Raw genomic sequence first — 22923 nt, forward strand, 5'->3', positions numbered from 1 at the left:
GGGGGTGTTAAAGTCCCCCACTATTATTGTATTGTTGTCAATGTTTTTCTTTGCTTTTGTTATTAATTGCCTTATATAATTGGCTGCTCCCATGTTAGGGGCATAGATATTTACAATTGTTAGATCTTCTTGTTGGATAGACCCTTTAAGTAGGATATAGTGTCCTTCCTCATCTCTTATTACAGTCTTTGGTTTAAAATTTAATTTGTCTGAAATAAGGATTGCCACCCCAGCTTTCTTTTGGTGTCCATTAGTATGGTAAATGGTTTTCCACCCCCTCACTTTCAATCTGGGGGTGTCTTTGGGTCTAAAATGAGTCTCTTGCAGACAGCATATTGATGGGTCTTGTTTTTTAATCCAATCTGATAGCCTATGTCTTTTGATTGGGGCATTTAGCCCATTTACATTCAGGGTAACTATTGAAAGATATGAATTTAGTGCCATTGTATTGCCTGTAAGGTGACTGTTACTGTATATTGTCTGTATTCCTTTCTGGTCTATGTTGCTTTTAGGCTCTCTCTTTGCTTAGAGGACCCCTTTCAATATTTCTTTTAGGGCTGGTTTCGTGTTTGCAAATTCCTTTAGTTTTTGTTTGTCCTGGAAGCTTTTTATCTCTCCTATTTTCAATGACAGCCTAGCTGGATATAGTATTCCTGGCTGCATATTTTTCTCGTTTAGTGCTCTGAAGATATCATGCCAGTCCTTTCTGGCCTGCCAGGTCTCTGTGGATAGGTCTGTTGCCAATCTAATGTTTCTACCATTATAGGTTACATATCTCTTCTCCCGAGCTGCTTTCAGGATTTTCTCTTTGTCTCTGAGAGTCATAAGTTTTACTATTAGATGTCGGGGTGTTGACCTATTTTTATTGATTTTGAGGGGGGTTCTCTGTACCTCCTGGATTTTGATGCCTGTTTCCTTCCCCACATTAGGGAAGTTCTCTGCTATAGTTTGCTCCAATATACCTTCTGCCCCTCTCTCTCTTTCTTTTTCTTCGGTGATCCCAATTATTCTAATGTTGTTTTGTCTTATCGTATCGCTTATCTCTCGAATTCTGCCGTCGTGATCCAGTAGTTGTTTATCTCTCTTTTTCTGAGCTTCTTTATTTTCCATCATTTGGTCTTCTATATCGCTGATCCTCTCTTCTGCCTCATTTATCCTAGCAGTTAGTGCCCCCATTTTTGATTGGACTTCATTAATAGCCTTTTTGATTTCGATTTGGTTAGATTTTAGTTCTTTTATTTCTCCAGGAAGGGTTTCTCTAATAACTTCCATGCCTTTTTCAAGCCCAGCTAGTATCTTTAAGATCATGATTCTGATCTCTAGGTCCGACATCATACTAATGTCCATATTGAGTAGGTCCCTGGCAGACGGTACTACCTCTTGTTCTTTTTGCTGAGGTGATTTTTTTCGTCTTGTCGTTTTGTCCAGAGGAGAACAGATGAATGAGAGAACAAAATGCTAACAGGTTAACAACGTCCCCAGCAAATATACTCTAAACAAATCAGAAAAGACCTGAAACCAGGGGAAAAGAAAGGGAAAGAAAGAAAAAAGAAAGAGAAAGAAAAAGAAAAAGAAAAAGATAAAAACAAACAAAAACAGAACAAAACAACAACAAAAAAACAATACGATCAAATATGATCAGGCTAGTGCATAGATCAGTGCCACACACTGGATTTTGGGTGTATTTTGGTCTGTTAGAAGAAAGTGCCTCGGGCGCCTGGGTGGCTCAGTTGGTTAAGCGACTGCCTTCGGCTCAGGTCATGATCCTGGAGTCCCAGGATTGAGTCCCGCATCGGGCTCCCTGCTCAGGAGTCTGCTTCTCCCTCTGACCCTCTTCCCTCTCGTGCTCTCTATCTCTCTCATTCTCTCTCTCTCTCAAATAAATAAATAAATCTTAAAAAAAAAAGAAGAAGAAGAAAGTGCCTCCTAAAATTTTAAAGAAATAAAGACTTCTATATGTACAAAATAAGGGTTGATAACAATGAAGGGATGGAAGATGACTGTAAAGATGAAAATTATAAAAGATTTTATAAAAGGAATTGATAACAAGTTGTTTGAAAAAAGAAAGAAGAAGATTAAAAAAAAAAGGGAGAGAATATGATCAGGCAGGAGACTAGAACAAAGCCATAAACTAGTGTTTTAGGGTATATTTTGATCTGTTAGAAGAAACTGTACCTCAAAATTTTAAAGAGAGAACAACTTATATATATATATATGCCAAAAATAAGGGTATCTACTATGAAGGGATAGAATATGACTCTAAAAATGAAAAATAAAAATAGTTTTTTTCAAAAAGGGATTGATAAGATGTTGGTTGAAAAGGGGAAAAAGAAAAATTAAAAAAAAAACAGTTAAAAAAACTAACTTTGAAAAACTAATGAATCATGGTAAAAAAGCCATGAATTCTATGTGCAGTATTCCCCTAGCGCTGGAGTTCTGCCATTCTCATTGATGGGTAAACTTGGTCTTGGCTGCCTGTTTGTGCTGATCTTCTGGGGGAGGGGCCTGTTGCCGTGGTTCCCAAAGGTCTTTGCCTTAGGTGGAATTGCCCTGCCCTTGTCGGTCCAGGCTAAGGAATCTGCTCGGGTTTGCTCTCGGGAGCTTTTGTTCCCTGCAAGCTCTCGGTACAGCTTTGGAGGATGAGAGTGAAAATGGTGGCCTCCCAATCTCCACCCGGAGGAGCTGAGAACTCGGGGCCCCGCTCCTCAGTGTGCCCCCAGAGAAAAGCAGTCACTCCCGTGTCCCCGGTCTCCGGCCACACTCCGTGCTCACCCGGCCTGTGATGAGTGTTTCTATCTCTGGCACCCGACCCCGTGTGGAGTCTCCAAACCCAGCAGATCCCTGCGGTGCGCTCCTGCGCCGCTCCTCCCGGGGGGAGGAAGGGGAGTCTCCCTGGCTCTGCCGCTTGTTGGGTCCCTGCTGGAGGAGCAGTGGCCTGACTGGGCCGCGGATCACAGTTTATGGCAACCCCAAGCTGAGAGCCCGCACCTCGGCTCCATCTCTGCAGCCGGCTTCCCTGCTCCGATAACTGGGAGTTCTGCCGCACTCAGGCACCCCTGGTCTTTCTGTGACCCTGAGGGTTCCACCCCCAGCTTAGCCACTGGAGCAACGTCCCTCAGTGGAGCTGACTTCTAAAAGTTTCAATTTTGTCCTCCGCCGCTCTATCACTTGCCAGAAGCGGCAGATGGAGGCCCCCTCCCCCGCCGTCTATCCTCTGAATGTTGCCTCGGATTCACTTCTCCACACGTCCTACCTTCCAGTAAATGGTCGCTTTTCTGTTCAGAGAGTTGTTGCTATTCTTCTCTTCGATCTCCTGTTGAGTTCGTAGGTGTTCAGAATGGTTTGATCCCTATTCAGCTGAATTCCTGAGACCAGACGAAATCCAGGTCTCCTACTCCTCAGCCATCTTGTTCTGCCCCCTCCCCCTCCCTATTTCTTAAAGACATTTTTCTATCTGTTCATAGCTTCTCTGGGTTTGGGATCTTGCCCTTTCCCTGCCCCCACCACTGAGTCTATAAATGCAATTATTTGCAAACTTTTGTATTGCACAGAAATGTTTGCTTGAAAATCTAATTCTTTTCTTGCTCTGGTGGGAATTTGATGTTAGACTATTGACAAGTCTTTTACCTCATGAAGTCATAATCACATATGACTGAACCTTTCCTGTTTTTCAGTTTCCTTACCTGTAAAAGAAGACTCACAACCCCTTCCATTTTCATTTATATGTCACACACACACACACACACACACACACACACATACACACACAAAGTACTTAGGACCTTTCATAAAAGTAGTAGAGATTCATGATTCCTTGCTGAAAACTCTTGAGCCAAAAGTTTTTCAGAATTCAAAATTTACATACTCTATATATTCCCTAATATCCCCAGCAGAGTCTGTTGGAAGCGCTTCATAATAAAACACACTATACCTCTGCGGCAAAGTGTGTAAATAGTCATCATCACTTGGATAATAATGCATATCAATCATCTTAAGTTGAACTTAGAAAATTTTTCACTTTTTGGAGCTCTTTTTGGATTTTGGATTTGCAGATACAGGAGTTTGGTTTTTATTAGGTATTCAACTTAAAATCATAAAGTTTTATGCTCAAACCAATTATAGTGCAACATGATAGCCTTTCTTACCTAAGCTGGCTTTCCAAAATGTCTCTACTATCCAGTTGGACCAATGGGACTCGAGCAAATCTCTTAATGTCGTCGATTGGGATTTTGCCTTCCATTCCCCTGTAATAATCTTGAAGGAGTCTCTTTGTATCTTGGAAACGGTTCAGTTCTGCCTTTAATAGCAAACAAGAATGTTAATACCCAAGAAAGAACAAGCTGATCTCTACATATTTCCCGCATAAGTTCTGTAAGCACTATTTTAAAATATTTCAGTTGAAATCAATTTTCTGGAAATTAAGAAAGAATTGGCTAGGGGCACCTGGGTGGCTCAGTCGTTAAGCATCTGCCTTCGGCTCATGTCATGATCCCAGGGTCCTGAGATTGAGCCCCACATTGGGCTCCCTGCTCCACAGAAGCCTGCTTCTCCGTCTCCCACCCCCCTTGCTTGTGTTCCCTCTCTCGCTGTGTCTCTCTCTGTCAAATAAGTAAATAAAACCTTAAAAAAAAGAGAAAGAATTGGCTATAGGCATAGATCTAATGGCATATATCTTATATACATATCTAAAGGCATATATAACAATGAAAGATAACTGGTGACTTTGCATTCTCTGTACTCATTGAGTATGATTCCACTCAACAAGGTGGCGTTTCTATGCCTCTTGACCTTGTGACAAAAGATTACAGTAAGTATGATGTCCGAAGTAGTACATATTATTCATTATTGTGACATTAAGAATTCCTGTGTCCTGTATCCAATCAACTAATACATTAACAAACATGTGAATGTCTTCTACCAGAGGTAACAAGTTAATCGATTTGGGAGATGCCAAAAATATGATATATACAAATATGAAATACAAATATGGGTACAGATACAAATACAAAAAAACTGAAGTACAAAGTAAGACTAGGTTTTGGTCCTCTAGGACTATTTAACCTAGTTGTGGAGAAATGACAAGGTAAGGCAAAGGCAACGGTCAGTTCTCTTTTCACAGTTTCCACTCTTGCTCAATAATGCGTACTAGGGAGATCACTCCTCCATGCTCAGAGCAAACCCCTTCTGTTGGCATTGCCAGTAGTGCCTTGGGGGAAATGGAGGACACAGAGGAACTGGCGATAAGTGGAGCATCAGTCATACACAAGGGACTCCCTGCCAGCCAGGCTACCTCCCTTTGCAGGAATGAGGACATGCGTGCATCGTGAGTGCCAAATGCACCATGAATCTGCCAACCCATTCTCCCATTAGGTGTCAGATCAGTTGGCACTCCCATGCTCCTCTCTGGTAGCGTAAACATGACTTTCAGACTTTGCTTTGGTGAGCAGGGCTACTTAAACCAGTGCCTGAGGGCCTAGAGACTGAAGCTCTTCTGCAGAAGTATTCCATGATATATAGTTAATTATAGAAAGCATTTTTTTCCAAAAAGAACAAACCTGACCTAGTGTTCAAAGCCCTTCGCTGACCCTAACCCAAGGATATTTATGAAGGGATCCCAATATTTATCGGGCAAGTAATGTTGCTATTTATTTCACAAAACATCCGGAAATAGTCTTGTACTACCATATTCACAGTCTAGAATAAATAAATGCTTTTGCATTGTAGTCGACAACAGAAGACAAAAACAGTTTCAATAAGTTTGTTTTTGATACAAAAAAGGGTAAACCACATTGCTCCTGAAAAGCTGTCTTGCACATTGTTAAACGTTTCTAGGCAAATGACTGAAACAGGAAAAAGTTTACTTGGTTAAATTGAATCTATAGTATAAAATAAAATTACCATTCATATATTGTTTTAAATTATAAAACATGTTTTAAATATTTGGATTTTAAACATAAATATACATTTGAGTAACTTTTCAAACTAGCATTTTGAAATGATTAGGAAAACTAAACATTTTTATTTTCTTGCAGAGCAACCAAATTTTTAAGATATTCCTATATGGACAAATCTCACATTGTGACAATAAGTGTTTTCACTTGTCATGCTTAGAAACAGAATCCTAGTTTTGAAGGGAATGTTAGAAAATCATCAAGCATAATATTTTCTAAAATTTACTGGGTAGAAAACTTGTCCTGTGGGCTGTTAATGAGTACCCTGTTGGGGATAAACAAAACCAAAAACTTTGTAATGTCAAATAGTTTCAGAAATGCTGGATTAACATATCAAAAAGGTTTCTTAATGGCAGGGCATCTCGATGTCCTAATATGTCAATATGTTTGTTAATCTCCCAGGGAAAGGGAAGCACAGAGTATGCGGTACTTCCCAATTTCACTTGATCACTGAGTCCTTTACTGCGGACCATTGTGTAAAACTAGTGTCCCATGGATCCCACTTTGGGAAATGCTTATCTAGTTGTCTGTTACCCAGTATTGCAGGCCTTGAAGCCTTTATCATAAAGATTCTTTCCCCTAGCCCTCCATTCCAGAAACATGTGCAAACTTTCTGCTTATAAGCAGCTCAGTTGCTTCAAAAATCTGTTATTTGTTGGATGGTTCTAATTATTGGGTTCTTTCTGCATTTATTGAACTGCAATCCACTTCCTGTAATTTCCCTCTTCAGTTTTTGTAACGTCCGATCGATCAGTGCAGAATGAGGTTCTTTGCTATTTCACGTGGCGGGCCTTCAACTATTAGAACAATGCTGAAGGATTATAACAGAAGTCACAGCACAGGGTTGTTGTGAAGGTCTAATGTAAGATACATGAAAGTCCTTCGAGCAGTGCCTGGCACATACAGAGGAAGGAGGAAGGAATTAACAAAGAACAGCTCTTAATTTGCTGCCCTGTCCTTTCTCTTCTTTCCTCCTCATTGATTTTAGATGTGGATTCACTTCTTAGGACGAGAGCCTTCCATCTAGGATGTGAGAGTTCTACCATTCCCCAAAGAGGCATGTACTGCTTGGACTAATGAGAAATGATTCACAAAGATTCTCTATTCCCTTTGCCTTCACTACTGGATTTCAGATATTTCTGCCAGAAGCTTCTGACATACCTGTTCTAACAGCCAATCTCTCCTTGCCCGAACCAGTGCCCCAGGAATGCTACCCAGTGTGGCTTAAGCTGCTTGGCTGGCTCACTTTAATCCTTTGTACAACCCACACCTGGATCCCAGAGCTGGTAGTCAGTGAGGCTGCTCCTGGGTCTCAGCTTTCTGCTGACTTTTCAGGCCTCCTGTGGTCCAACCTGCCCCTATACCACGGGCTTGTCCCTCTGAAGGTTGGAAGTATCAGCATTCATGGTCGTTGGTTGAGTGAGCCTTTATTGAACCCCTACCGTGCGCTAACTCGGATTGTCAGCTAAATATCCTGCTCTCCCACATTATCTCCTCATATACATCAATCGGTTGAGGACTAGAAATGCACCTTTTTCTATTCTCTACCCTCACTGCTATGCTCTTAGGAAAAAATACTCATGTAGACACAGCTTGGCTAACACAAGCTTACTATTCCCCTCAGCTTGGCTAAACTTTAGATACTCTTCTTCCTAACTCCAGGTGCCTGACTGCCCTTTTCTAATTTACTTTACAAAATTTATCATTGTAAATCCTTGCTCTGTCCATTTATAGGTAAATCTTTTTTTTCCTAAAGATTTTATTTATGAGAGAGAGAACATGGGGAGGGCCGAGGGAGAAGGAGAAACATACTCTCCCTGAGCAGGGAGCCCAACAACACGGGGCTCAAACCCAGGACCCTGAGATCACAACCTGAGCCAAAGGCAGATGCTTAACTGACTGAACCACCAGGCACCCCTGAGATGTAAATCTTTTTAAAAGCTTCTTGCCAGTTTTAGAACTCAAAACTGTCTTTCCCAAGTATCTGGGCACCGTCCCTTTGAAAAGTAAACATCAAGGAAATCATACCCCTAGCTGCCAGTTCCTCTGGGAGGGAAGGAGCCTAACTTGCTCCTTGAGGGTAACTTGCTCCCAGTGTTAAAACCAGGTGAAGAGAGGAGAATGTTTATTTTTCCTTCAGGCAAAGCCAATCAGCAAGCACAGATGGCTTCTGATGTCCACTACACCCCAGCTCTCAAACTCCAGCTCTTTTTCTTGGCAATGCTGGGTGTCCAGACCTGGCCTGTGCTCTGTTTCCTACTGTTGACAACACTCTTGGAATAAGAGCAATCGCTATCTTCTTATCTCATCTAGTGCAATTTTTATTTAACAGGCTGCAAATATAAGTTAGTGAGGTTGTTCTGGCGAATGTTTTTTTTTTTCTTCAATCCTGACATAAACATTTCTCTGGAATCAGATGCCTGCTGACATTGACTTAGCCCATGCTTTGTGGCAGAGCTGCTTTCCTGGGCTTTTGCTGGCCACTTTGGGTGTCTGTTGTGAGAGGTAACAACCGGTATAAGACAGCATCTCTCTTGTCCCTCTCCACAGTTCTAAGCCACCTGGAAACAAAGCTGGTTGGTGGTTGCTTGGGATGTTGCCAGTTTCTGCTTTGTTTTTGTTTTTGCTTTTTTTTAAGTAGGCTCTATGCCCAGCTTCATGGGGTTTGAACTCACAACCCCGAGATCAAGATCTGAGCTGAGGTCAAGATTGGATGCTTAAGCGACTGAGCCACCCAGGCGCCCCGGGGTGCTACCAGTTCTAGTGCTTGTTGGGCCCGGGCTAAAATTATTTAGTTCAGCTAAATTCCTCAGCAAGCTGCAGCTCAGGCCAGGCCGAGTGCTGTCAGTAAAATGAGCCTGAAGAGGCCCCTCATCCTCGCAAAGGAGTTGTAAAGGGAGGGACGGGACGTAGCTGTGGAAGCAAGAGCCTGTGTTGTTGATGGGCTTCTCTTACCTGCATTAATGACAAGAAATGGTTCATCGTTATTCCAATTGAGTCCTGCAACCAGCTCTCATTAATGACATCCTGACGCTCCTGCTCTGCTTCTTCCTTCCGAGCATCACAGATGTCCCACAGGCGGTCTCGTAAATCCTGAGCAGAAAGAAACATCACTGTTAACGCTTTACAATTGCAGCTCAAATTACCTCAGTGTAATAAAACTAGAATCCTTTGCCTGTCTTAAAAATGTCTCCAAAGAAAATTGGACCTAACGTACTCATGCATTTTATTCCTTCATTCAATAAATATTTATTTTGCTTCTACTCTATGCCAGGCCCTTACTTTATAAGACCAGCTCACCAAATCATATGCCCACGTCTAGCACAAATCCACTGCAGTTCACTTTATTTATGGGTGGCTATGTTTTATGTAGTATTCTAATCCTTTCTCAGAAAATTTGTTTAGTTGAAAAAGTCCTGGGGCACCTGCGTGGCTTAGTCAGTTAAGCACCGGACTCTTGATTTCAGCTCAGGTCATGATCTCAGGTTGTGAGATCAAACCCCTCATCGGGCTCTGCACTGGGTGTGGAGCCTGCTTACACTCCCTCTCTCTCTCTCTCTCTCTCTCTCTCTGCCTATCCCTGTCTGCTCTCTAAATAAATAAATAAATAAATAAATAAATAAATAAATAAATAAATAAATAAGTCAGGGAATTTATGGGGAAATGGCGTATTGTTGGTGGAGGATATATGTAGCTGTATTTAATCCCAGGGCATAGGCTTATTCATTAATCATGAGTGGAACATGTCATTCCCCAGGAAGTGCTGTCTGAGCTTAATAGGATTGTCCAAAAATTAGCTTTGTACCAAAGAGCTAGCAGTAAGAAAAATCTTTTAAAATCCCAGCTCTGCCATTTATATAACAAAACTAACAATAGCTACCATGTACTGAGGTCTTTCTACATGTATCAGTGTATCAGAACGTAAGTCACTGTACTTATATCAACTCATTTAATGCCTCACAACAACATGAACATAATATATTATCATGTTCGTTTTGCAGAGAAGTCACAGAAAGGTTATCTTCCTGAAGGCACACAATAAGTAGGTCGTGGATCCAGGATATGAGCCTGTGCTCTTGAATAATCTATACGACTATTTCAGGTCTCAGTTACTTTATCTGTAACTTACCTTTTGGATGTGCCATATAGAATAAATTAGCTTATGTATATAAAGCACTTAGCATAGTATTTAGCATACAGTAATTCCTTGGTTAATAAAAACTATTATAATCTTATAAGAATATCATATTATCTATGCAATAAAATATCTGTTTAATAAAATATCCCATTAATGAAATGCATACAGTCAATTAAAATGTGACAGGTTTCACAATAATAATTTATAAAACATTATTATGTGTTGGGCATTGTGCTGTGCTTTACATGGATTACCTCGCTAATCCCCACAATAACCAGGAGGTAAATTCTGGTGAGAAAATTGATGCCCAGAGAGGTTAAGTCACTTGGCTATGGTTTCATTGTGGTGGAGCCAGGAATCCTAATGCAAGCAGTTTCATTCTAGTGCCCACAGTGGGTTTTATTTCTGTGATATTGTATTAATGGGACTCTTAGCATTTTGATTTGTTACCTTCAGGGAACTGCACATAAAAATGAGAATATCACAGCCATTTTTATAGCCCTATGCTAAGTATCAGCACAAAACACCATTATTATAGAGCTAACCTTGGTATCTGCATGGTCTTTCCACAAATGCTTTGGCAGATATTCAGTGCATACTGGCTTGTGCTTACCAAGCATTTGTACATTTTTGAGAGCTAGAAGAGTTTTCTTTTTGTTCCTGCCTCACTGTGAGGCCTTGGCAAGTACTGGCATCTCTGTGGTTCAGATTTCTGATGGCAGAGTGGGGACAGTGAAATAGCAGAACCTCTCCATTAACTTCTCAGAAGTGGAATGAAATAAGACAAGAACAAGGACATTGACCAAGCATAGAGAGGGTCTGGGCTTACCTAGAGGCATGGCTGGTTGTCACATTTCATTTGGCAAGAATTAGGGAATTATTATATGTTCCTGAGTGGGTTGTATTGAAGAGTGGGTTGTATTGAAGAAAAACTCATGGCTATTAATTGTGAAGGTTGTGCAGACAAAAATCATTAAAAATGAACACTTTTACAAAAGTTTTAAAGGTTTTCTGTTGGGTCAAAAGCCCAAATTCAATTTATATGGTGGTTACTAGAATCTCACATAAAACAAAATGATACAAAAAGGTCAAAAGTCAAAACTTATACAAGACAAATACAAATAAGAAATAAAGCAAGGTTCACAGTATTAATATCAGATACAGTAGAATTCAGTACAAAAGAAGTACTTTGGTGCAAAGATGGTTATTTTATACTCTAAAGAGCATAGGAGACCATGAAGAAATAGCTTGTTACGTTTCTTCACATGTCAAATAACGCTGCTTCAGAAAAACCGTTTAATGAATGGTTCAGGGCATGGGCCGGGGAGCGTGGTGGCGTGGGGTCAAATCCCAGCTCTGACACTTACTTCACCATATTTTGTCATCCATAAAATGGGAAGATTACTAGTTCCCACCTCAGAGGGGTGTCTTGAGGATGCAGGAAGACAGTGCCAGCAGGTACATGTTCAGGTTAGCTATTACTGCTGCTACATTAAAGTCTGTAAAGCAATCTACTAAATCTCTTAAAATCTATAAAGCAAGGCAAGTGGATAGAAATGTAACCATCATAGGGATTTTTAACTTACTTGCATTAGTTTTTGCAAGATTATGTAGGTATAAAAATGTAACAAAAGGGTAACTGTTGCTATGACACTAAAAAATGAAAGTGATATATGGGGCCCATCCTAAACCTGAGTTTGGACATAGGGCTGGAAGCAAAGGCAGGTTTATTTTTGAAAACTACTTAAGTTTCCCTACAATATACTCCCGCTGAGAATCCACTGCTAAAATGCATTCTAATGACATTAACAAGGTTGATTTGGCCAAAACTTACTGAACCTTCTAAATAGAGATTATCTGCTATTTTCTAGCACCCATGGAATATCAACAAAAATTTTCCATGTTTAAGGCAACTTAAAAATTTAGATAAATTTAAAATATTATTAAAATTACTTAAATTAAAATCAAAACTCGAAATACCTAATTCTCAGATCACAATGCAACAAAATTAGAAGCAAGGGACAAAATTTAAAGTAATAACAACATTTGTCACTGGGAAATGAAACAAAACATTTTAAAAAATAATTAGGTGGTCAGTGAGAATATCAATAAGGCAATTAGACACTATTTGGTAATTAATTATAATGAAAATACTAAAGTCAAAAACAATGGGATCTATCCAAGTTTCTACTTGAAGTTTTTTGTCTTTCCTTGACTATTTTTATTAGAAGCTTCTCTACTTTATTGATTGAATTGATATTTTTAAAAAGTTTAATGTTTTTAACTTCTTAATTGAAATCAGGCTTCCTGGACTTCAGAAGTCCTTTTCTAAAACATCAGGGTCATATATTCCACTTATGAATTTATGAAAATCTGCCTATTAAGGGCCAGGCACTGTGCCTGCTGGAGATACAAAGATGTATAAGATTTGGTACCTTCCCTCAAAGGATCGATTCAATATTGGCAGCCCTTTAGGTTTTCCATGAAGTTCCCTCCTTCTTCCTGACGTCATCCAGCTATATGACCGCACTCAAGGTAGGCATGTGCTTAATGCCAGGTATGGAGATAGTTACAATGCTGAACAAAGGGGTTAGGGGTCTACAAAACAGATGCCAAGAATGCTCTTGCTTTGCTGGACTTGGCTCCTCTTTCTGGAAGTGTTCACCATGTTCTCATTCTGAGAACATGAGTCTCAACTCAAGTTTGGAAGAGCCATGGCTCTTGAAAGTTGGCAGGTTAAGTGTTCAAACCATTTCCCTCCTCACCCTCACACCTCATGGAAGAAGAAGGGAATGAGTTAGGGTTCTGCAGTACAATATTTGCGTGTGTGGAGACCCTGGTGCAGCAGGTCACAGATTTCCTTACATTTACTCTTTGGTGTAGTTCAGACTTTGTTTCCTCATCATCCCACAGGTCATCGGGAAGAGTATTGAAATCAGCCTGCCATTGAGATACAAAATCTTGTTTGTGATCTGGACGTCGCAGAAAATGCTGGAAATTTGTTCTGTAAGGCAGTAAGAGAATGAGATGGAGCTCACATGACATGACTATAGACTACAAAATTCTGACTTTGGAAACATTACTTACCTAACTTCGTATAAGTAAGAAATCACAGAATGCTGTTCTTCTCTCAGATGCCTGAGTACTGTTTTGATGGAGTTTATATAGGAATTTTCTATTAGTTCCCAGTAAGGTACTAAAAAGGAAGGTATTTCCTGTTAAATGGTAAAGCATAAAATTAATCATTTCAAAGTGACAACTCTTCTGACTAATTGAGTCAAAAGAGCAATACTAAGCAAGAAGAACAAGATGCAGATGTAACTATCTAAAGCATTCTCTGTGAAACTTCTTGCCCCTCCTTTTCTTTTCTCCCCCAACTAATTTCTATTCCAAATACTTCTTCATGTCTCAGTTCAGATAAATTTCTTCCAGAAATTCTTCCCTGATCCGAAAAGTCTTGAAGGTCATCTTCTGACATTCCAGAGTTCTATCTCAGCCCCTGTACTTTCTCCTATTATAGTAGGGATGACATTAATGGCAACTGCTTGTTCATTTGTCCATATTCGCCTCTAGAATATCAGTCTCATAAAGAATAATGAGAACAATGGTTGTTTTAGTCACCACTCTACCATTTTTCCTATAATCACCACAGTGTCTGGGACATAATAGGTGCTCAAGAAATATTTATTGAATGAATAAACAGATGTCATATTTTGCCTAAGTTGGAAAGCTGCCTATCATGGACAATATCTAGTGTTCATGTCAGAGTGGTGATGAGTCATTTCTCTGAATTTGCCCAAGCAGTTTTATCTCTGCTGTGTGTACCATGAAAATTAGAAAGTTTCTTTAGGTTATCTTTGATGATACAAATAAATAATCAAAACTAAGAAATAATCAAGATGAAATAAAATTGAAGATACATATTATATTCAATATAAATTCTCTGTACTAAATATTCCCTTATTGGCTGTGCATTTATTTACTCAGGGAATTACACATGGGGACCTGAGAGGTTATTTGGCTAATCTCCTTTCCAATTGAGAAATGCTAAATACTAGCAATAAATGATCCCTCCGTGGACCTCACTGATACATTTCAGGGCAGGCCCTCTGGTGTCACACAACTATGTTACTGTAAAAGTCTCCCTTGTGTTGAGCAGCAATTTGCCTTCCTGTACTTCCCACTTCCCAGCCCTAGCTGTGCCCTTTGGAGAAGGGCAGACTACATTCATACAGTCTTCCCTGTGACAGCCTCTCAGATATTGGAAGACAATGGGGAGAGGTAGGCTGGGATTCAGGATGAAACTTGTTTTGTTAGGTTCAGCATCTAGTACAGCATTTGCACATAACAGGCCTTCAATAAATTTTACTACGTAGGGGCGCCTGGGTGGCTCAGTCATTAAGCGTCTGCCTTCCGCTCAGGTCATGATCCCAGGGTCCTGGCATCGAGCCCCACATCGGGCTCCCTGCTCCGTGGGAAGCCTGCTTCTCCCTCTCCCACTCCCCCTGCTTGTGTTCCCTCTCTCACTGTGTCTCTGTCAAATAAATAAATAAAATCTTTAAAAAAAAAATTTTACTACGTAGACTCACCTGAACCCAATTTTATCATCAGTTAAATTTTTAGGAGACTGGCTGGCTCCATCTAGTTCTAGAAGTCTATGATTTAATGTCCAGACACATTGAAGTATTCATTTATCTAGTTTAAATGCCTATGGTTCCTTTAATGCTCCTCTGACATTATTTTAACACCTTCCCCCCCCCCCCCCCAGTTCCTGCCTCTGGTTTCTACTTTTTCATGATAACCCAGAATGGTGCTAAAGACCATTTTAAATAAGCCCCATTACTCCACCTCCCTCCTGGATGACTTTAATCCATTAATTCACACTTTGTGCATAGAGAGTTACCACCTAGGAATAGACCTAATTGAATTAACACCCTGCTTACAGATCTCATTTGTTTATAAGAACTTCATGAGAAGTTGTCAAATACTATTTTGAACTCAAGATATACAAAGTTTATGGTACTTCTCTGATCCATCTAGTCAACCTTGCTGTCAAGGAAAAGGAATGGGCCAGTTCAGCGGGACTTAGTGAAACTGTGTGGGCTCCAGGTGATCATTTTTGTAGTTTATACATGCTCAGAAGTCAGACTTTTAATATTTTCTCTCAAATTGTGTCAGGGTTTAATGTTTGGAGTATTGGTCTGTATGTTACTAAATCCCATCAGCCTTTTATTAAACACTTAGGTATTTTCCTATATCTGGTCTTCTGGAATCTCCCATATCCTCTGTGATTTCTATGAGTTATTGATAATTTCAAATCTACAGGTTCTTCCAGTCTCTAGGCTATAATTTTTTCTGGGTCTGGGCACTTGAACTTATGTGATGTGACTAGATGTTCAGATCTATACTTTCCAATTAAATAGTCTTTTAATTGGATAAGACTGAGTATATTAGGAAATCAGTAGCCAAAGCAAATATGCTCCAAAACTTCAGAAGCTGAAAAGCAAAGACCTCTCATTCTGACTGCCTTCTCAGTTCTCTCTTCACCCCTCCTTCTGGCTGACAAAGGAGGTAGGATCCAGGTTCTCCTGGAACTTGGCTGCTGCTTCCACCCGGAAGAGCCAGATCTGAAAGCAATCTCTCTCAATCTCTTCAACCTCTCTCTCAATCTACCTTCCCTTCTCCCCTTCTTCTTCTCCTCTTCCCCTTCCTCTCTTTCTCTGTCCACATGCCTACTGAGGGAGGTAGATATGGGGTCCTTGGATGGCCTGGAACTGGGGTTACCAGATAAAGTATAGGAGGCGCACTTAAATTCATTGATAATCTGAAATTCAAATTTAACTGGGCATCTGTCTTTCTTCTTTGACAGGTAAGCTCTACAGCTAACCTGCCGAAGTGTGAGAACCTTAGGGTGGGGAAAGGACTAGAGAGGATCATGTGGCTGCTTTGTTTCTAGGCTCTAGACTACTTCTAGTTGTAGCAAAATGTGTTCTCCACATGGTTTCACTTAGGTTATTAGAGGTAGAAGTCTGTGCTGCATTTTCTTCCCATTGTTCCTCCAGACCAAGTTCCTATCCTTCATTCTTCAGGCCGCTCAGTGCCCTGGAAGGCTAACTTATGTGAACTACTTCAGGAAACAACCTTGCCCTCCATCTTCTGGGCAAGAGATGGGAGAGCAAGAAGAACATGAGGTCTGGTCCTGTATTTCCCCACTCCCCTCTGCTGTGTCACTGTGGGTGGCTACATCCCTCTGTTGAAGGCCTCTGCTCCTGCCAGATGGCCCTCTCTACACAGAGGTCCTCTTGACTTCCAAGCATCTGCTCCTTTTCCCCACCTTCTCAGGCCTACAGGCCATATGGCTCCCAGCTACCCCTTGTTTGGGGGTAATAATAAAATCCTTATATGTTCCCTTATTCAACTCTCCTTAAATTATCATCTGTTTTCTGCCAGAATCCTGACTGCTAGGAGATCTACATGGGAGCTGGTGCCAAATCTCAGGGTTAATGTTTATTTTTTCACTTCTGCCTTCTATTTCCTTCTTGTCCTCTATGTATTTATTTCTCTCATGAGCTTCAAGGTTTGGAGTTAAGGACTAGATTTCAATATTTTTGTCTCTTACTCCCCAACCCTGCCAAATAATATCATTTTAGTTTTATCTACTTCCCAACAACCATTTCTATATCCTGATTCTATGACAAGTTTTTTTAAATGTATTTATTTCAATAAGCAGCTTCTGTTTGGCTGAGTGATATTATACTCATCTATAATTATATCATTTAATGTTGTCATTTTCAAATATTTTCTGCTCTAGCTTCCTTATCAATGTAAATTAATTAAATCATTAGAGCTTCATCAAGAATCTATGTTGTGTTTGATTCTGTATTGAATATAGTCAATTATCCCACATGTTCCTGCCCTCTTTCAAAGAGTTTATAATCTAATTGGGGAGATAAGACATTTCCCTAGGAAAGATCAATAATAATAGCAACAGCACAACCACTGAAATTCACGATTGGGTCTCAAATGCCTGGCCCAAGCAGTCAGTGCTCAGAGTTCATAAGAGTAAGAATTCACTGAGGATTGTGGTGAAGAAAAAAAGGGGCTGCATCTTTTATAGAGCAATTTGTCTTTGAAAAAAGTGTGAAAGGAAAGACCATTCTTGGTGATTTTCTTAAGATGATTTATCTATTGAAGCAACCAGCTTTGCCTACGTGAAGACTGAGCTTTGCCTACGTGAAGACAGGGCTTTGTGGTTGTCAGAGAACAAAGAACTGAAGGGAGTTCCCAGAGTTCACCTGGGGCATCTCCCCCCTTATTCTGGCATACCTATTTAAAGTTCTCAAGCCAGACAGTGACCTGTTCTTTTATTAGTTTAGTTAGTTTCAAAAAGTTTCTTCTATTTGTAAAAAGTCAGAAGTTAAACTTCATTTGAAAGCATTACAATGCAGACATGAGAATATGGATGGAGGGCTATAATTTGCTGGATATGTGTTCTGAGGAAGTCATTCTTCCAGGAAACTGCATCTCTGCTTGTCCTTGGGGAGAAAATTGGTCCTCACAGAACCCATTTGTTCTCCTGCTTTCAGCACTTAATAGTGGTTCAAAGCATGACTCAGAAACTCCAAGGAGTAGAGAGAGGATACAATGTGATTCAATGAATAGCGTCAAAAATTCACCTCGGCTTTTTTTATTATTCTTATGTTCAGTTAGCCAACATATAGTCCATCATTAATTTTTGATGTAGTGTTCAACGATTCATCAGTTGAGTATAACACCCAGTGCTCATCACCACGCGTGCCCTCACCATGGCTTTCTGATGAGCATACATATCACCAGCTATAAAAGGCCTGGATGGTGCAAATAATGGTGTGATTCTTACTATACACAAGAGAAAGGCTAGCTCCTACTAGCTTCAGTCTTAAACTGCCATACCTCAGGAATTGGTTCATTCACGTAGACCCATTCTTCGGCTCCTGGCTTAGGTGGTGGTGGCACTATGGGAACAAGTGACACATCTGTAGAATCAGCAGGTGATTTCTTTACCGGTCCTTTCCCTCCTGGTGATTTTCCCTTAGGAGAACCTTAAAAATGCATAATAAATCATTCCACTACAAGTAGATGAATGGAACCAGATTCTGGTGGATGAATAAATCTAAGATTACTGCAGACTTCAGGCAACCCATTAAGCAGTTTTGGGGAGTCTTAGCAAATCAAAAAAATAAAAAACCCCATTCTCTACAACCTCCAAATTAACCAATAATATCAGGAACAGGTTTGGTTTTTTTGTTTGTTTGTTTGTTTGTTGTAAGCCACTCAGGTTTTTTGTCCAGTTGGCTATCGAAAGCAACTTGGTATTTTACTTTTGTCTCTGTCCTTGCTTTCATAACGAACAAAGTTTACACTGAAAAGTGCATTTCATTTACTATTGCAAGTACTAGCAAATTAAATTCTCCATCCGGAATGAGAAAGAGTAAGTATACTATGAGCAGTGCTCTTGATGGTTTTTTTGTTTGTTTGTTTGTTTGTTTGTTTTGTTTTTGTTTTGAAGCTCAGGGGAGGAGTAGGGAGGAAGGAGGTTACTGTAAGTCAGCTGGAGTCAGTGAAGGATGTGGGGAAGGAGACAGAGTACCGTAGCTCCTGAATATTCCAACATTCCCTGAATGAGACACAGGGTTTCTGAGTGGGAAACTATTTCTTGCTACACTCAGGGAGTATGCTGTGCCATAAGCCTGACTGAATTAAGGCGTGAGAAAGAGAGAAGGGGAGAGCAGAGGAAGAGTGAGGAGGGAGGAAGAGGAGGTAGAGGAGGAGAAAGAGGAGGATGAGAAAGAATGCTAATGTTCAGTTCAGAGTCCAGAAGGGGCATATGCTTCACTCCCCCTGAGAGCATGAAGAAAGGAACCTAGACCAGTTGGGTGGCATGGCACTCTTATGGTCTGAAAGATCCTGTGATTCATCAAAGTCGCAGAACTCAGAAAGCCTAATATTTCCTTAAAGGATCAAGGTTATTATGGTTTAGAAAATCATTCCGTTTAAATTGCACTTACCTTTAGAATAATTACTGAGATTTTAGATGCAGTTTATAGACACCTATAGATTTGGGAATACTTTATTTCCCAAGCTATATTTCCTTAATGAGTATTATTTAATGATAATGCTATTTAGAAAAGTAAATATATCTTACACTTTTATGCTAGTTAAATTATATAGATTATAAGTAGAGGGGAAATTGTCAATTATGTCTTATGGAGAGTTTAGGTGACCTCTACTTATACATTTAAAAATAGTATCCATTATCTATAGGTCTGAAGTTGTATCCAGCTCTTTTTACATTTAGGAAAAATTTAAGAAAATCTTTGGTCAGGCAATAACGAACAATGTTCATTATTTGATATATATTTCAAGAGGGTGATTTCCCATTATTTGACCTGAATCTGGTGAAATAAAAATGATAACACTATGGGCACTTTAAGATGAATTTCTCTAAGAAGAATTCCGAAGAGGAAGAACTTTGCAATTGTAAATGTGAGACTGGAATGAGTTTCTTCTTTCTTCTTTTCTTAAATAACATGATCATTCAGTGAAAACTAAGAGCCAGGTAGTCTTTTTGGACCATCGTGCTTTGATTCCATTTAACTTACATCTATTTTTTAACAATGAAAATGCTAAGGGGAAAAACAAAATTTGAATGAATAAAAATGTATCTATGCCATAGGGATTTGAACATAATCTGCCAGCATCTTAAATGTAACGGGGTGGGGGGGGGGGCGTTTCTTCCTCAGTACCACTCACCCGACCGCATGGAAGCTTCAGTTTCTAATGAAAGACCGGCTTTCTCTTGAAAGCTGGATTGTTTAGTCTTCAGTGTAGCCATTCAATGTTGAAATAGAAACAGTTCATATGTATGTTTTTCCTAAATTGCAATCCAAATTAAATATTTTGGGGGATGGGACATATAAAAAATATGTTATAAATAATTGAATGTTTCCGATATTCCAATGGCTACAGTAGAGGATTAATCCTTGGGCTCCAGTTTAATAGTTCCCCAATTTTAACAATCATCAGAATTCCCTAGAGGGCTTATTAAAACACAAATTGCTGGGCCCCTCCAGGAGTTTTAGATTTGGTAGGTCTGGAGTGGGGCCAAGTATTTGTGTTGTTAGTAAGTTCCTAGGTGACCACACTTAAAGAGCCACTGCTCTGGTGGATGCAGCCAGGTATTTCAATTTCATTAGCCTTTTATCTTTTTCCATGCCCTTCCAGTTAAATGTCACTGATGTTTATAACACTGACATTTCATTTACTGCTAAGTGGCCTAGTAGCACCTATTACTATAAGTCAAGTCGGAAAGCAAGCACTGGAACGATGCCAATGCCAATACGTGGGCAGGCCAGTGGAACTAGAGACAACATCATTCCCTGATGTTTGTTCCATAAAACTCTAGCCCCAGTAGATACTCTTCCAAGAAAGAATTCTGCAGCCAAAATATTTGGGGATATTACATATTGTATTTCCCACTTCCTTAGAGATGCATATTGACATATTTTTTAAAATCCTGCATTAAAAACTTTTTTAACTTGGCCTAACTCAGTATTATCAGCAATTAGTTGATTAGGGAAAACTTTCTTCATTCAGCCCCTAATTAACAAGTGGTAGGTAAGGTCATGGGGTTGAAAAGCTGTGTTTTATGAATTGATAACGTGGGGCAACGGCAAATGGGTTGAAGAGAATAAGAAATGATTTAAGAACACCAAAATACACTTGGCAAAAGGCATTTCAGTGTCAAGATTTGGGAGAAGGAGGGTAGAGACTGATCTATTATGCAGAGAAGCATAGGATGGAGTCAAAGATGTCAACAGCAGGAAACAAATGTAAGTTTGAAGAAAGAAAAAAGGAGATAGCTCCTTAAATCAGAAGAGATGATCTCATTATAATGGTATCAAATGACCCATGAGATAAACGGATAATCAATCAGTTGTGTTCACCTCCAATGATGTTAATTTTAAATACTAAGAATTAAAATCGTAACTTCCTTTTAATGAGGAAACCTATGACACATGCCAAAAAACAGCATTTCTATGTAACAGAAAGACTTCTAAATCATGATTGCAAATTCACTTATTTCAAATATTATTAAACACAACAGAAATGCAGTAAAATAAAAGCAAAAAATGTTTGAAAGTTCTTAGTTACTTAAATTGAGCTAACTGTATGACTCCAATGTATATATTTTACTGGTTGAACTTGTATTTGCTTATGGTTTGTTTGGGGTGTGTATACTTTTAAATAAGGAGGCTCTTAAAGCATGTGCATTATTATATTTAACTTGATTTGGTAACTAATGTGCATAGTACATTTGATTTTTTTTTTTAATTTTTATTTTTGAAGATTCTATGATGATCCTTCATTTGCTTTTATTGATCACAATGAGAAAGCAAGGAATAAATACTGTAAATGAGAAAATTATTCTCCTATTAGTAAATGGGTAGAGCTGAGCATAAATTATAGCCCTTAACATTTTGGCTAAAATTTATATCTCAGTGTTAACTCATCAGGTGGCTCAAGTTATATATCATGTTACATAATTAGAGAAGGATGAAATTCTCTTTGGGATCATGGTTATGTATTTTTAAATGGCAAAATAAAGATCCTTTCTTCCCATCATTTTGTGAACTTGCACACTCTTGGCTTGCAACTGCATTTGGCAATTTATAATGAAAAGTTAAGAAAAGGTACACATGACAACCCCATTTGAATATACCCTGAAAAAGCCAACTGTATATATTTATAACTGCATTTCAACCTTTAATTGGTTATTATAGCAGCTTCAACATAAATCTAACTAAGATGCTGTTAAGAGTCTAGGATTTTCTTCTGTCAACTATCAATTACTTAAAAATTTTACCCCCTTTATTTCACAGAAACAGTTAAAAAAATAGAAAAAAAATTACATGAAATTAGGGTGAGGACAAGTACAACTTAAAGTGCAAGGTCAAAACTGGGAGGAGGTATTGGAAAGCAGATATTGAGATCTAGGTACCCTTGCATGGATATGGGCACTAGTTTGGTTCTGAACTTCTGGTCAGCCAAAATAGAAAAGGAAGTATCATCATTTAGATGTGCTAATTATCTAACCACTCAGAGGAAGGGTTTCCTGTCCCTTGATTCTGAATGAAATTTCTCACCTAGGATTTCATATACGGGCCATTAAATGATGTAGTGGGCATACTATCCCCTCAGAAAATAAAATATGAGGTTATTATTGGTATAATGAAAGTTTCACCTCCACTGCTACGTTATACTGTGAAGGGAGTTGAGGACTTTATACCGAAGTGCATATCAGTGAAGGCAATTTGATGAGAGCTCAGAAAAATATGGTTCAGTGCATAGCTTTCTGATGGCATAGCTTAGCCCAAGGATAACACCTATAATTTCTACGATGAATGGATATTCTGTATACTAGATATCTCTAAATTATTCCCCACAAGCATCACTTTTCTTAGTAGGACCTTTGCTAAAATCCAGGCTACAAAACGACTGAGGTTATCTTCTTTGGCAAGGGCTTATGGTTTATAAGGCCTTGCCAAAGATTCAGTGTATACAACAAAAACATTCAGTGTATACAACTAACAGATCTGGCTCTCTTCCCTGAGGCAGCTGGGAAATGCAGAATTACACTGAACCATATCTATCTTTATCTGCAGTACCTTTTCTTTTGAGTGAAGTGTCACCTTTCTTCCCTTTTCCTTCCTGAAGAGATTCTTGCTTACCATGCAAGGACTCTAAACAAAATTCAAGACATAAACATTATTGATGATTTTCTTTAATATTCTG

General features: G+C 39.3%; 1 protein-coding gene across 1 annotated transcript in view; it reads right to left on the reverse strand.

Moving 5' to 3' along the window:
* Window positions 1–22923, reverse strand: part of SPEF2 (sperm flagellar and cilia associated 2) — a 143608-nt gene that overhangs the window by 30980 nt on the left and 89705 nt on the right. Inside the window, 6 exon segments of the mRNA XM_088023707.1 lie at window positions 4146–4297; window positions 8907–9044; window positions 12955–13093; window positions 13177–13304; window positions 18022–18170; window positions 22797–22871. Coding sequence (XP_087879833.1) covers window positions 4146–4297; window positions 8907–9044; window positions 12955–13093; window positions 13177–13304; window positions 18022–18170; window positions 22797–22871 — 781 coding nt within the window.

This window comes from Eumetopias jubatus, unplaced genomic scaffold (genome assembly GCF_037043125.1).
Source record: "Eumetopias jubatus isolate StellerSeaLion01/CBP00866 unplaced genomic scaffold, mEumJub1_p1.0 scaffold_5, whole genome shotgun sequence".
NCBI classification, from domain to species: domain Eukaryota; kingdom Metazoa; phylum Chordata; class Mammalia; order Carnivora; family Otariidae; genus Eumetopias; species Eumetopias jubatus.